Source organism: Rhopalosiphum padi, chromosome 2, assembly GCF_020882245.1.
Source record: "Rhopalosiphum padi isolate XX-2018 chromosome 2, ASM2088224v1, whole genome shotgun sequence".
Taxonomy (NCBI): Eukaryota; Metazoa; Arthropoda; class Insecta; order Hemiptera; family Aphididae; genus Rhopalosiphum; species Rhopalosiphum padi.
The window spans coordinates 39,442,839-39,459,855 of record NC_083598.1 but is presented as its reverse complement, the minus strand read 5'-3'; the positions used below and the strand labels follow the sequence as shown (position 1 = coordinate 39,459,855).

General features: G+C 27.4%; 1 protein-coding gene across 1 annotated transcript; it reads right to left on the bottom strand.

The window, feature by feature from the left end:
* Positions 1-505: 505 nt before the first annotated feature.
* Positions 506-15,498, bottom strand: LOC132919445 (telomerase-binding protein EST1A-like). Its single transcript, XM_060981070.1, has 23 exons — positions 15,293-15,498; positions 11,950-13,055; positions 11,745-11,872; positions 11,463-11,672; positions 11,014-11,400; positions 10,621-10,740; positions 10,347-10,539; positions 10,072-10,286; positions 9,822-10,011; positions 9,540-9,764; positions 9,390-9,451; positions 8,540-8,685; positions 8,269-8,456; positions 8,131-8,204; positions 7,365-7,471; positions 7,178-7,284; positions 6,956-7,111; positions 6,682-6,876; positions 6,424-6,589; positions 5,909-6,093; positions 5,761-5,851; positions 5,479-5,698; positions 506-2,708 (listed from the first exon to the last, which is right to left on the bottom strand). The coding sequence occupies exons 1-22, from the start codon at positions 15,330-15,332 to the stop codon at positions 5,562-5,564; spliced, it is 4,428 nt and encodes a 1,475-aa protein (XP_060837053.1). The 5' UTR covers positions 15,333-15,498; the 3' UTR covers positions 506-2,708; positions 5,479-5,561.
* Positions 15,499-17,017: the final 1,519 nt, after the last annotated feature.

The window sequence follows — 17,017 nt, the reverse complement described above, 5'->3', positions numbered from 1 at the left end:
AGGTAATAAATTATTACATACCATATACCTAGACAAATATTCAATGGAATAACATCTTTCGTTTTCGTATAGAATATTTGAGTGTAGAACACACGAGCGATCGTTAAAATCTACCATACAACGCGCGTCCAATCCACACAGTCACAGTTTAGTCAATTTTGCTAAACCTCATTGCAGCCTCCAGGAGTGTAAAACGAATTGTATGTACCAATTGGAATATTAATTCTTTGCTTTTACTTGAGCATTTATCAATTTTTGAAATTGTGTCGTTTTATAAAGAAAGAACCAATCATGTTAGTCTAATCATCGAAAAAAAAAACGTCACCAGGTGCCTCTTATTTCAATTTGAACGCCCACGAAGATGTTCTCGACCTGTTATTGTCATCGCCGTAGGTGTATTCATACAACTTTTACCTGATATGGCTACATATAAAGTATAAAGGTAATATACTGTGTAGAACGACGAGATTAAATAGTTTGAGGTAAAAAAAAAAAATAAATAGTATTAATATAGCAACCTGTTTTTATAATAAATATACATATATATTATAATGTACATACTACATAGAATTTAAGAGTTTTTATCTATCAATTACATACAACTTAATATAATATGAATTATATATTATATTTATAAGTATACATAATAATATAAAGTTTAAAACCAACATACATTATTGCTTTTTTTTTGATATTTGATATAATAATAATGATATTATCACTAAGCAGAATCACTTATTAGAATTATAGTTACTGTGGTGTGGTGTGGTTATAACCAACTGGCGGGCTCCTCGTCGTATAAACTATAACATAACGTTATATGAATTGTTATCATTACAATATTCAGTTCTTTTTTCAATTTAATATATTATTTCATTTTTTTACAACTATATCTAAATATCACTAGATTAATATTTTCGATAGGAAAACAATATTAGGCAATTAATAATAAATTAACAACTAAATAAAACTAAAAAAATAAAAATACAATAAATATAATAATATATCATGTTTAAAATTGTACATTTCAAAAGAGGGACATATGATACACACTTATTTATAATATCATGTACGAGGAGACGGAAGTAAAAAAAAAAAAAAAACATTTTAATAATGAAAATAGTAAAACCGTTACTTTTAAAAAAAAAGTAAAAAATAAAATATAAACACGATTTTCCTTTCTTCTACTTCGCATAAAATACACGACGACGTGTGTCTTAGAAACGTACCACGTGCCGGTGAGGGAGGGGAAGAGTGGAGTGTGGCGACGATGACGAAATATAGTACACGATAAAAGGAAACTAGATAAAAAAAATGATACGGCGAATATTGTCGGTTGATCTCTAATATCCGTTCGGACGACAAGTGACCAACATCTCTCAGCATGAATATTATACAGTATCGTCGAGCAATCGACAGACATTGTAAACGTTATAATAACGCGACGATTGTTAGCATTTCGGCGGTGCGAAGAATGAGCGATACGTCTATATATAAAATATAAAGATGATCAGTATACACTATACACATGAATTAAGTATATAATACATAAACGTGCATAAATACTATTACAGATAATAATAGATAGATATACATCGATTAATATATGTACACGGTTGTCTAACAATCGAGCTGGAACCACCTCTACCGTCAAAAAATAAATTGGCGTTTTTCGATATTTTTCTTAGATACCTAACCTAACGAGATTTATGAGTGGCGGTGGTGACGACGGGCAAAGGGATTGTCCTATTGCGGTTTGGTGGAAAAATCTTTCAACTCCTTACGACATCGTGGTTTCAATACACACGTATATTGTAACAATAAGTCGCAAGGAGGCTCTGGGGGCTGGGCGACCATCTTGTTGGGTGCAAAAAAAGTATAACGACAAATACAGAGTTACAAATGTACACTATACAATATACACACATAATAATAGTTATGTTATACTCTTCCCGACCAAGTTAGCGAAATGTAGAGGGATACATCTATACACAGTTGTTTGGCGGACGGGAGTAATTATATATAATATTATGATGTTTTATATTGAGTATAGCACCATATATACATTCATAATATAATTAATTAAAAGTAATCCGAATGAAATACGAATTTATCGGCATCTAAATAATAGGCAGTATAACGTAAAGTTAGGTACTAAAAATAACAATGAAGTAAAAATAATAATAATAATAATAAAAAAAAAAGAAAAAAAAGAAAAGAAAAGAAATCTATTGATGCCAACGATTACGAAATCGAACAGCTTGCACACACCTTTAATAATGTATTAAAAGAATGTTATATTTAATGCCAAAATAAACGTTTGGACTGCAGCAGCGTTTCGGGGTGTGCCGTCTGATTTTTTTATGCATAATTTATCCTCTTGAGTCAAGAGTCTTGACAATATCGCGAATTCGAATTCGCTTGCGTAATGTGTTTTTGATATTCTAATAGTCTCCTTTTCCGAGGTCCTCATCTTCTTCCTCCTTCTCCTCCTTTTGAATCCTCTATACTCTGTATATTATGTTATGTACACGACGACGATTTACAGTGATAAATGTATTCAATAAAAAATAATAAGATTGATCACCGCTAAGTCGAAAAATTAAAAATTAAAAACGTTGGTCAGACTGTATTGTTTTATGTATTTATAAATGGTTAACGTTTGAAATGAGTGCCGAAATAGAAGGACACAAAAGTTAAGTAGGTACCTGAAAAACGAAAAACATAAACGTCGTTATTACAATATAATATCTTGTGTAGCATTATAGAAATGTTAAATCGCATTTACATCAACATTTTATATTTCATTAAATATTACTATTTTATAGATACAAATAAAAATTATAATGTTATTACTTATTAATAATAATTTTTATAGTGCTTTATTACAGTTTGTCGTCGTCGATCACTGTCCGGTCACAAATCGGTTCACTGCGTATAGAATTTTTTTTGTATTTAATTGAAACCGACAACGTTCAGGACTATAGATTCTATAAGCTCACTAACTAACTAATTTTTATTTACCCATTTCGGAATTCGGATTACGTAATTCGATCGTTGTCCGCAATTGACTTATCTTGCACTACTAAGTACTAAGTAAGTAAAACTTACTTACAACAATCGTAAAAAAATCTCTAATCCATATTTTTTACATTCTATAAATATAAATCATACCTTTATCTATTTATGTAGCACTGTATATATGAATATATTATAAACTATAATAGTAATTTAATGATAAGATGACTATGTGTAAAAATAGGAATATACGTCAATTAAATAATCTAAGAAAATATATTTCAGAATATTAACAATCTTGGAAACAAACAACAAGTTTTGGTCCAGAATTAGTGTTTACAGAATAAAAAAAAAAATACCTCAACTGCATCATATTATAATCTTAAAATATATAAATTAAATTGAATTGCAATATTATGATTATTGAAAATCGATAAAAAAAAAATATTGAAAACTATGTTTTAATAGCACGCATACCTACATAATATTATATAATATAAATATAAAACGTATATTATTTATGATAAGACTATTAGCACGCCGACGAGACTCCGAAAACAACTCAAATAAATGTGGCAACTTCGTGAATATAATTATTTCGAGTCAAATTAATAAAAAATAATAAGTAACCTATCTGGAAAAAACGCATTCTCTGCAACGTGTTAATTGGAAATTCGAAAGAAATATATAAAAGAGCAACTGTAGGAATAACATTGAAAAAATGTATATTTGATAATTTTAAGCGAAAAAAACCATTCGATGTCTGCATATTATTTTATTAGTTGCCACCGGGAAAACTTTAACGACCTCGCAGACGGTCATTTTACGTTATTCGTATTTTATATAGTTATATAAAATTTACATATTAGGTAATACTAAAAAACGAGGTAATCCATTTAAATGCCCACACTAATTTTCCAAGTATTTTATTTTTATGTTTCAAAATAAATATTTTTAATTAATATTTTAAGATTTTATAGCTTTTAACGCAGTAACGAGTTGTGTCCCGACGAAATTTCTTGTACACGAATTGTGTCCCAATAATAAGTGGGGTACACGAGTTGTGTCCCAGTGATGATAAAAGAGGGATACACGAATTGAATCCCAACTGTTTTATAAAGTTTTACACAAATTGTGTGCTGATAAACTCAAATCGATATTTTTCACAAGAAAAAAATTGTTTCGTTAATTGAAATAAAAAAGTTTTTGTAAATTTAAATCGAGAAATTTGTCCATAAATACCCACATATTTTATAAGATATTTACTAAGATATTTTTAAGATATTTATGTACTGAATACATTTTTTCGATTCTGTTCATTTTTACTATCACGTGGAAATAAGGTACGAGCTACGAGCTATATTTTTGATAACATTTTTTTGGATGACGATATAAATTTTATATTTTATATTCAGAATATTTTTCTGAAGGATTTGATTTATAAAATTCTAGTATCAAACCAGTAGGTTACCATAAGGGTTAGTGAAATAGCTACTATATTTACTAATTTAACTAGTAACTTATAATATGTATAACTTTACTGTGCTGTATACACGCAGCGTCAACAAAATATTATCACGGAAATCACAATATACGAAGTAATCTAAAACATCTCATAATACAATAATAATCATAATTTTTAAGCTATAATTATTTAATATACTATCTATAGGTTATAAGGATGGCTAAAAAAAGGGCGCGAAAGATTTTACGTAACGATAGAGTTAAGTTCCAGTTTAAATGGAAAAAACTTCGATTCCTAGACAGTTGTAATAAAAAGTGTATTTGTGTTGGAAAGAGTAGATAAAGAAAGATATGTCACAAACTCACAATAATATTATATAAACATAAAAATCGTAAAAAAAAAATGTTTTGATAAAAACCAACATTAATAAAAATAATTTGTAAACAATGACATAATATGTATTCAATTTAAAATCTTGATTCTTTTCATTATTATACATAAAATGTTTCATTTTTAAATTTTAATATAGAACAAGAAATTCAATTACATTAATCGACCATTAAAATTAAAATTATGTAAAATTCTTACAAGGTTTCAAAAATATGTTATATTAAATTAACTTTTAGAATGTATTTTCTACACTCCCCAAACCCCATAACTTCATAAAATGAAAAAGTTATGTTAGCCTGTGGGCGTAACCACCCGGATTGTGTTTCAATGTTAAAGAGAACAATAATTTGAGTATTAGACATCATAAACTCGTCATACTTTGATACTGGTTAAAAGTTAAAACAATTTCTTGGTCATACTTTAACAAATAATACAATTATATTTAAAAACTACAGAATTCATCATAAACACTAAATAAGTTACTCATTTTTGATAGACACTTAGCTATACTTAGTAATATTAAATAACCATTAGCTATTAATCTAAGGTGAATCTATATTGGTTTATGTAAAAAATACTTAAAATATTCTTTAAAAAATACATACCATTAACAGTGGTATTAAAAATGTCACTAGAAGTCTTTGTAATTAGGAACAGTATAGTATTCCTACCATTGCAACTGAATGGATCAACTACTAAAGAAGTTCAACCAGTTTATGAAATCCATTACTGCCCTTACAGGCATATCTGACGAGAGAGCTTTAACTCTTAAATTTCGATCCTCTGTCAGCAGGACAACATCTCTAAATATTTTTTTAGGTTCTCCTGCAAAGAGTCAAAAATAAATAAAATACAATTCCTGTAATTTGATATATTAGAAAATTTACCTTCTATAGGTGGATTATCCATGGGTAGTTGAGAATTATTTTTACATAGACTTAAACAGGTTGCCAATATTTTATCATCATTATTTCCCACCTAAATAATAAACAGTAATTAAAATGAGAATTTGAAAATTTTAATTACTGCACCAACAAAGCATACAAAATTGTTTTCTTCTTCAAAACATGTTGTAGATTTAAAACTTGACCCTTTGGTTGTCACAAATTTAACGGCAGCTGAATCTATGTTTTTTAATATTTTTAACGCTTGTTTAGCAGCATCACACACTGAATCTCTGACCCATCCACCTTTGGCCAACCCTTCTAATTCAATTAGTACTAAAATAAACAATAAAATGGTAATTAAATATTATTTATAATTTAAATAAATCAGTCCTTTGAGAAACCTAACTTGTACAAAAAAAAAAAAAAAATGGAATGACATTTGATTGAAAGTTTCAAATTCTTCAGATGTAAAGCTACACATTTCAATAAAATTGCAACTTGTCCACCGTTAAAAAATATAAAATCTTATTAGTTTAGAACATATTGTTTTAATTTTTCTGATAATTTAGGGACAAGTCAGGTTTCATACTGATTCAAGTAACTTTTCAGTATTTAAGTATATTTATGAACAATATACATTTTAATTAAAAATATTTAACTTACCAACAGTAGGAATCATTAGAGTGCAAGTATGTTCTTGTGCATGTGATAAAGAATATATTAATTTCTCAAGTTGTGGCAAATAGTCAATAAAACAGTTGGTATCTGGAACCACAAAATGTGGTTTGATTTCAATTTCAATACAATACGATGCTTGTTTCAATATTTCCTAAAAGAAAAAAATTTACTATTAGTTAACAACCGCTAAAAAAAATGTATATATATCTTTTAAATAAAAAGAAAATTTAAAAATGTTTATACTTGTACACGCTTTTGCCTCAGTTCTTCATTTCGTTGTTTTTGTTCCAATTCTTCTTTTCTACTTAAAAGCTTTTGTATTTCATTTGAGATTGGTTTAGAATGTAACTCAGAAACAGATTTATCTTCAGATGGTCTTGATTTTAAATCATTTTCCTCGTCAATCCAACTTTCAAAACACATCTCCTCATCTTCACTCTATTATAAAATATTACCAATAATCATTAAACAATGGATAATATAAATATGTATATAAATATATATAAATAATAATTACATCATCTTTGGGACTAGCTGTTTCAACAACTGAAATATATTCACTTGCTCCAGTGTCGGTTTTATGTAATTTAAATACAGGTGGCTCAGTACCACACAAAAATTCTGTGCCAAAGAACAATATACAATTCACTCTATGGGTGAGCTCAGACAGGTCCTAAATATATTATTTATTTATTTCTAGATATGTAAACAATGTTATATAATATAATACAACACTCACTCTATCTGAAGTAGTTGTAATAAAAATAGGTTTTAGCTCATAACCAATTATTGGTGTAAACCCACTAAACATAGAATCTTCAGGCAGTTTAAGTTGTTGTTTCAAATCTATAATGTATAAACCATGTATCATTTATATAATCTTTTAAAATACATCCAAACAAAACAATTAGATTTATTCCTCTTACTTGGATCACTTTCGTCAGGTTCATTCAAAACCAATTTAAAATGCTCTTGGAATTTTTCCAAATTGTTAACCAAAGAAGCCAATCGACACCAACAGTCTCCAGTCCCGCTGAAATATATATATTGAATACATAACATAAAAAAAAACACAAGATGTATTTTTTAAGATCAATAAGGGTAGTCAAGTATTGTACACCAACCTACAACACTTGGTCAATGTGTACTGTTATATTTTGTTATACCTAATCTTATGTGTAGATGTATTCATGAAAAATATTTCAAGACATTATTTCTTAAAAAGAGGTAATTCAACTCAACAAAAATATGGAAATGTAAAGATAATTTGATTCTTTATAAGTTGTTCCTAATATAATTATTTATTAAGTATTATAATTATTAATAAAACATTTATCTTATATTATATATTATTTCTTTGGTAGTTTACATTACTCAACACTTATTTTGTGACTATACAATGTCTCGATGTCTTATTTTCAAACTGACCACAAAAATTGGCGCTTTTATCTAAAGAAGCTATATCAAGGCGTAGTTATAACAATATTGAAATGAGAACGCTAAAATGTTCAATTATATCTAAAAATTATTCACAATATAACATTATACCAACAGTTAAGAAATAATGCCAAAATATTAGTTTTTAGTAAGATTTATATTGAATAATTTAGAGGCACCAAAACTTTAAATTCAATCCTGCAAATACCCAACATTAATTGTAACACATATATTTCCAAGTCTAAAAAAACTTACGATAGTTTATAATCTGAACACGATGGAGGTGGATTCCATACCTTAGAATTACATAGAAGCCAATCACACCATACCTAGATTAAAAATATTTTTAATTTTAATTTCCTTAATTTTAATTTTAGAGAATCTTTATCATACCTTTATGGGTGGTAACAGAAAATCTATGTCACTACCAATCAATTGTTTAGCTGTAGACCCATCATCTTTATTTAAGATCTCTTTCAAAAGTTGATTGCATCTGTCAACAATCAAGCTAAACATTTGCAATGACATTGCTAATGCACACTCATGAACTGTAGACCAATATCCTTGTTCTACATGTGTTTCTAAAGTAAATAAATTAATAAATATAAAAATATTTGATTATTTTTATTAACTTTTTTTTTTCAATTAAACTGATTTTGTTTACCTTTTGGACGACTATATTCAATTGAAAACATATTCAAAGCCAAATACTGCAAAAACCTTGTTGTTATGATTGGTATTGGTGTATTTGACAATAATTTACGAAATTCTCTTAACATTTGTAATGCAGTATCTTGAAAAGTCTCCATACTAAAAATAAAATAGTATAGCTTTATTAATAATAATTTAAAATAAAAAAATTATTTATCATATTATAAAAAATCAATCTAGTGGCAACTCAAAAAATAGAAAACATTTTTGATCTAAGTTTACAGTTTCCTTATTTGCTTAACATAACATTTAGTATACATGTAGTTATATTGTTAATATCAAATCGAAGAAATATCTTAATAGTAAAATAAAGTTAAATCATCAACATTTACTTTTTTAGATGGAATTGGATCCTCTAATACTAAACTTCATTTACTGAAAGAATATGCAAAGAACGAAGGGTTGCTCTCTTATCTTTTACCTGCTTCATTCTATTCTCAATCCTCATTTGTCGATCAATTATTATAACTGACATTGTGGTAAGGAACGACTACTTTTGGTTTGTACACAGTCATAATATCTCAGTGAATAGAATGTAATTAGTACAAATGACTGTATTGATAATTTTAAGTCTCTCTTTTTATTAATTAAGAAATTATTACTTAAATAAGTTGTTATTGAATACCAACTTATTGATAATAAGAATTATTTAAGTATTTTAAAACTAACATATAAATGAGATGGTAAGTTTTAAAATATTTAATAATTTTGAAGTTTTGTACCAAATACACATAAGCTATGTTAAAAATGATTCAAACACATTGATACTACTATGAAGTATATATAAACAAAATGGAACTTACCCAACTTTAGTAAATAGTTTTCCATGAACGTGTAGAAAACTAACAATAAACCTTTTATTAACCTGTAATACAAATAATAATTATATATTTATACAATTAACATAATAAGTACCTACTAAAAGATAATTATAAAATAAAATGAATATTTACCTCTGACTGAGACAGTTTGGACAATTCCTCCTCATCAATATCTTGAGTTGGCTCTGTGGATGATGTCGTTCTATGAGAGCGTTTACTGCCATCAGGGTGTATCCATATTTCTTTCCTTCTTTTACTGTATTTTTCTTTAGATGACATGGAGCTCTCTTTTTCCTTAGCTTTTTCACGTTCACGTCTTTCCCTATCTTCTAAACGTTTTCTATCAGTCATTTCATACTGAAACAAATGAATTATAAGCTAAAGTAAAAATAATCTCATTAAACATTATCTTACCTTTCTTCTATATTCTTCAAACAAAGACAATAAGCTATCTTTTGCGGACTGAAAAGGATTTGAAGCCATCAAACTTCTCATGTAATAATAAACAGCATCAAGTTTTCGTTTTTCATATACAGCTAGTAGCGCCAACTGATTGTAGGGGCGACCATTTTTAGGGTTTATTTGGTTGGCTTTGGTATACCATCTACAAAATTAAGCTTGTAAGTCAGATATTACAATTTACACTAGTTCAATAAACACTTACTGTTTGGCAATAACATAATTAGTACTATGATTCATGATATCTTTATACCTCGCCAAGTCTCCTAACGATATGTATAATTTTTGTGAAGATATTAAAGCAAGACCAACGTTTCCAAGTTTTTTTGTAGACAGGCATGTCAAAGATACATAATCATCCAAATTAAAATTATAATGTTTTTCCAACAGTTTTAATAGGTCATTCATATACTTCATACCCTAAAGTATCAATAATTGTATTTAATAACTATTAAAATTATACATTTATAGAGATCATACTTCTTCTATTAAATTCATTAGTAATGTGGTATAATCTTTTACTAATTCTGGTGCATCTTCATTTATAAGTTTTTTTATATGTTCAATAATATTGTGATAAAGTATTTTCCAAAAGTGTGTTTCAATATTTTCTCTTTGGCAAAATTTCATGTCTGATTTTAAAAGCTCTTTTAATGAATCTTTTAAAAATTCCCTATAAATAAATACATAGTATTTAGCAATTTAAAAAAACTTGAGCATAAATGTTTATTGGTAATTTAAATTTAATACAAACCTGCATGAATTAATTATTGGCCAATTTTGAAGCATATTTGGTTCAAAAACTAAATTTCCTATAATAGAATCAGCTTTCTTTATATCCAATAACAAAACTGGATAGATTGAAGCACGGTAACTAAAATTGAAAAAAATTAAACACATTATTAACATAATAGATAGTTAATTTTAAATTATTTAAAAGGCCGTACATGTGGAAAGATTTATAAGTGTTTAACCATCCCTTTCCCTCAAAACTTTTTAAAATTATTTAAACCTATAAATTATACATCAGTTTCTTTTTTATGTAATATACATTATTTTATATTTTATAACCCTCCTCCACCTAAGTATAAAAAAATTTGTTAAAAGTACGGTCTTGTTTAAATGTATTTATTTGATATCGCTGTACCTTTCTGTGTATGGATCATACCAAGCAGGCGGAGCACTACCATAATGTGCACCTGAATATTGTTGAGCATTTGTAGGGTTAATATTCATTGAAAAATGTTCTTTAGCATGAATTGGTTCGATATTAGCTGGTGGATAACCTGCTCTGGCATTTTGTTGTTTAGGAGATATCACTATAGGTTTATTAGGATTATTAGGATTAAATAACTGTTTAGCTGGATATGACGATGGTGAAGTTGTGGTTGTAACGGTCTTATTTAAATAACCATTAAGACTAAGCGACTTATTATCAGAGGCATTAGTGGCATTGACATTCACATTAGGTGGTAGTTTTATAATACCTCCAACATTCTCAGATTTGTGTGGTACTGATTTTTCACTGTTATTTCTGTGATCAAAAACAAAAAATATTATACATATACATAAAGTAAAAACAATTGTTGAGCTAACCTGTTTCTACGATTCCGTGAATGATTCCTTGATCGGTCATTACTACAATTTCTAATAGATTTAGATTTTTCTTTTCTCCAACTTCCACCATTACTGTTTAAGCTTTCAGAGTTATCATTGCTTTGAGAATGCCAGTTGGAATGAGTACTGCTAGATGGTTGATCACGTTGAAGTAATGTATTTGTACAATTTCTATCTTTACTGATACCCCTAATAAAAATAAATGGTAAATATTAAGTTAAAAACTGCACACAAGCTATCAAATTTGATTTATTCACTTACTTCCTTTGTTTTCTATCTCTAGGAGAATTTAATGTTTTTTCTACAGTTTCTAATCTCTGAACTTCCTTTTTTGAATCTTCTGCAACTTTGGACATGTTTTCAGCTCGTTCCACTTCTTCAGCCCAATTCTATAAATGTTGAACATAACAAAATTATTAAGTAAATACTATTGTATATGCCATAAATACTATATGGTAAAACTTACAATTGTGCCACTAGGAAGTAAAACTGCACTTTCAATAGACTGTTTTACACTAACAGAACAATTTTTTTCAGTATCATCTCTGCTATTATGATCAACCGATTTCAATTCATGATGACTGTTATAAACTTTGGTAGGTAGATCAAAATCAACACCTCGTCTACTTGATTCAGTTGAACTATGGATGACTGCAGATTGCTGTCTCCTCATTTCAGTCTTTGGTTGTGGTTGATTAGAATTAGTCCTATAAAATCCCTGTTCATGTCTTTGTGATTCATTGAATCGACCCTTGCCACTTCTTGGAGGTAATGTTTGACTTCTAGATTGATATGAACTGTTTTGTTTATGATGTTCATCTTGAGATGATAGTCCATTTGTTAACAATGCTTCTACTTCCTCCATAGAGATATGGTAATCATCGCAAAACTTTTTTCGCAATCTTGGAGGCAATTTTTCATAATTCATTAAAAGAGAACTAGGAATTGGTTTACTAGGGACTTTCTTTTCTTCTCGTTTCTTATTACCAAACGCAGATGTTTTATCTGTGTTATTTTGTACAGTATTACCACGTGCATTTATAACCATGGTAGGTATAATATCAACTGGAGTTATGATTTTTTCTGAAACGGCTGGTTTTTCATCAATTTTTTTAACTATTTTAGGAACAATCACTACATTAGGTGTTTTATGTGATCTCCAATTCTCATCATCACCTTTAGAATCGTTAGGATTTACAAAGTTTACCCGTGGTCGATCTGATCGTTTATCACTACTCCATTCATTTGGTGGCTCATAGAATAGCTGTGTTTTCTTTTGCTGTTTCCGTTTTAAATTGAATGTACTGTAATTATCAGCAGCAACACCATTCATTTTTTGACCTCTTGGAAAATTTTCTTTTTTCCTACTTGGATTTTCAAAATGTTTATTAGGAATAAAGTCACTCTTTTTTGATGATTCAAGGTCACGATCAAATCCAGATCGTTTATCATCATCTTCAGCATCTTGGCGAGAATTACCGCTCCTTCTTAATGGTCCACTTCCAGGCCTGTAGATTTCTACTTCTCTCGGGAACTTGTCTTTTCTTGCAAATTTATTACTCGAATCATCGCCTACATTAACAAAATTGTTTAAGGAAAATTAAAATTATACGTAATTAAACACATAAAGTAATGGTTCCCAATCTCAGATTGGCTCCCAAATAAGGGTCACAGAAGTTTTTATAGTGGGTCATGAGTTGAAGTGCATAAATCACATATTACTTCAAAGTGATGTTAAGTTTATAAATATTAAAAAAAATTAAATTCCAAAAAATATCGAAGAAGAAAACTCAATATAAGTATTATGAATAATATGTATACTTGTCAGTGTAATTCCTATTATTTTTCATTATTTTATAATAAATGAGAATTATGTTTTAAATTGTTATAATTTTCTTAAGAATTACGAAAAATTGAATTTAAAATATTCAATAATTAGCAAATAAAAACCAAAAAAAATGCACTAAATGCTTACATTTTTTAATATTTAACCACATTTGATTGTTGTTTATTGTTGGAGAAATTTTAGAAATAGCAAGTTAATAGTTTGAAATGAAGTTTTTTTTTACTAGATTTAGATTATAAGAGAAATTGTGAGTGAATTGGTTTTACAATAATATGCAATGTGTTTTTATTTTACTTTTATTATCATGTTTTACTATCATATTTAAACAAAAAATTAGTATTTTACGTAATAATTTTTTTTTTAATTTAAAAAATATTTATCGTAATAAGAAGTTAAACATTTTGCCACCATGTAAAATTGTAAAATATTATTTTCTATGCACAGTTAATTTGAACACAATGAGATTTTAAAAATATTTAATTTATTAAGACAATTATTAACCTATTCAAATTGTTTTTGTTATAATATAAAAAATTAATATATTATTATAAAAATTATTAGTTACTAAGTAATATATACTTATGTGCAATATGTTTTTAAAAAAAATCTGTTGAACTTTTTACCTAAATACTATAATAATATAAATAAATTATAAAATATCCTTCAAGAAAAAATTGGTGCTTCCATTGTCGTGACTACTCAGAATCATTTTTGTAGGTACCAATTTAGGTATCGTTTAATTCAAATTTAACACATCCATCACCCCACCAACCTACAATACAGCAAAGTAATTTCTATGAGGATATTTTTTTATAAACTATTCAATTCATATATATTCAAACATTATTTATAATTCATCAAACTCTGTTAAGCATGTTGTTACGTAAATATTTGACTATGTTATTATCAAAAAATGAAGTGGGTATCTTTATCATCGGATATTTTTATTATACATCTTTTTAAAAATTCAGAAGGTACATAATAATGACAATAATTTGTAATTAGATTTTTTAGTTAATAAATAATAAAATATACTATCGAATAGACAAAAAATAAATTACTGATAATTTATTAATGATAAGATATGTTAATTATTTTCATTCAAGACATTCATATAGAACGCTTTTTAAACTTTACTTTAACTAATGCCTAATATATATTATTGTAATGACTTAATTGAAAAAAAATTTGAATAAAATTAAAATAAATATTGATTATAGCCAATTTTAAAACATTTGTTTAATATTATGGTTAATAAAATGCAAAATTGTTTTTGTTTATTTAATATAATATGTATTAGTCAAAAATTATAACAATAAATATTCATAAAAAAATTTAAATAATAAACATTAATAAATAATAAGTAACCAAAAGCAGAAAAAAATTCATTATTTAAAATACAAAAATAAATTGTCAGAAACCTTAAAAAACCTTATTAATAATATATTATAATATAATTATTGCTTTTTTTATTTTGTTAAATTTAAATATAGAGATCTCAAGAACCTAGGTACAAAAATAAACATGACTCATTAAAATTGTAATGCTTGAACAATTATCAAGTCCAACCAGCCAGTAATTAATGCATAAAAGACATAGACAGACCAAAACAACAGTAAAATGCCATTATGGAAAGTTATATTATGGTTATCTTGAATTAAACAACAACTAAAATGCAATCAAGGGGTGAAAGTCGAAAACGTTATTGCATTTCTAGCGAATTTATAAAAATAATAATAATAATACAATATCAACAACGTTTCCGAGAAAAACGAACTTCATGCGGCCTTCAAAGGGTGAGGACGTTATGTCTACAGTGCACAAAAACAGTCACAGCCAATTAAGCGGCATTGCGGTCTAAGGTGGTTTGCAAAAAAGCCTGAAACGCATATGGCCTCCACGCCGGTAGCGGGATGTCGATTTTTCGAACGGTAAAGCGCGGTACCAGTTTCATCACACTCACCTATGGACATACGCGACAGATCTTCTTCAAGATTGGCCATGATTAGCACTATAAACACAACTTCATTACTTCCGTACGGTAAGTCGTCGAAAAAATAGTCGAGGAAAATACGTGAAAGATAAACAAATAATAATAATATTATTGTCGGCAACCGGACGAATTGGATGCAGATCGTATTATTTTTTTTACTCGTTACTCGTTAGTCGTTGTTTGCGCATAAACAAAAACAAATGGACATGTCTTATCAAAAACACTGCAACGAGTGCCATTATCACAGATCGTGGAAAAGCGTAACGGATGCAGTGCGACCGGGTCGGGGAAATTCACGTCTGTCTAAATGACTGCACTAGACGCCACGTTTCCGCCTTATTTTAACGATACATTTTATCATTGATTTTATAATATAATTAAATATAACTTAAATATAATTTAAATCAATGCTTTTATCCTTCATTAGTATTTTAGCATTTGTATTTGGTAGCATAGAGTTACGACGAAATTCATAGCAAATAAGATAAATCAAATAAGGTATTTATTTTCAGAGGTGAGAAAAACATTAATTGATAATATGATGTATATTATAATATTAGTTTTTTTTTAAAAAAAAAAAATGTATAATAAAATATATATTGTCAATAAAAAAAATATCAAACAAAGTAATTTATGAATGCTTGTGATTTTTATAAACTTTATAAAAATGTTATCTACAAACACTTATGAAAAAATACGTTCCTCTAAAGTTTTAATGTTTTTAAATACCCTGCAGTTATAAGACCAACTTATAAAATACTTATTAATTATTACATTTTCAAGCTTTTTGACCTAAGTAAAAAAATTAAGAAATTAAAAAATGTCAAGTACTCAAGTCTATGAATTGCTCAAAATAAATCTATATATTTTGAAAATATAATTGCTAAGAGAACTTGATAATTTCAGTAACAGTGAACTGTTTCAAATTGCTACGGTTAATATATTTTCAATAATAAAATATTAACAAAAAGTGTGAATAAAAATTTTTGTATAAAATATATATTCAACTGTATCAAAATTTGATTTCAAATGCTAATGTTCAAAAAAAAATATAAAACTACAATAAGATTGTTTTTAATTTCAGCAATGCCAATTCACAAAAATTAAAAATTTTGCCTAAAATCAGATTTTATTGAAGTAAGTAATACCTACAAATCTACAATTATTTTACTTATATTCAAAAATGTTTTCTCCGATTTCTCCTTTGTTATAATTTTCAAGATTTTAGATTTCGAGCGGAGCGATAAGTCATTAGTGTTATAATTTTACAATGCTGTATGTCTTTTTCAGTGTTATATTTTCTTTTTTGCGTTTGTGTACACAGTAAGTGGTTAATAAAACGCTTCAACTATTATCTTGAGAGTTGATCCTACTGATCTAGTTTGTACTTTAAAAGTTTAAAGAGGTCAACATAAAATATACGGCAATTTTTTTTTTTTTTTTTGATAATTGGGAATAGGTAACAAAAAAAAACTGAAATTTTTACACAACTCTATGGATGACCAAATGAAAGTACTGCACTGAGCGAATATAGATATTTTAGAAACGGATTTTCTAATATCAAATATTTGATAATTGGTTTTTTTGTGCTTATTAACCTTCAAATACCACGCAACACGGCACTGAAGTTCATCATTGCTATTTATAAGTACCTACTTTGAATTGTAAGTACCAACACGGCAACACCTCTTTATG

Excerpts from the sequence above, each read along its gene's own strand:
- LOC132919445 (XM_060981070.1), bottom strand. The coding sequence starts at position 15,332 with ATGGCCAATCTTGAAGAAGATCTGTCGCGTATGTCCATAG. Across the intron at positions 11,673-11,744 it reads AGAGATAGAAAACAAAGGAA|GGGTATCAGTAAAGATAGAA; the intron begins GTAAGTGAATAA and ends TATTTTTATTAG. Across the intron at positions 7,472-8,130 it reads TGTTCAGATTATAAACTATC|CGGGACTGGAGACTGTTGGT; the intron begins GTAAGTTTTTTT and ends TATATATTTCAG.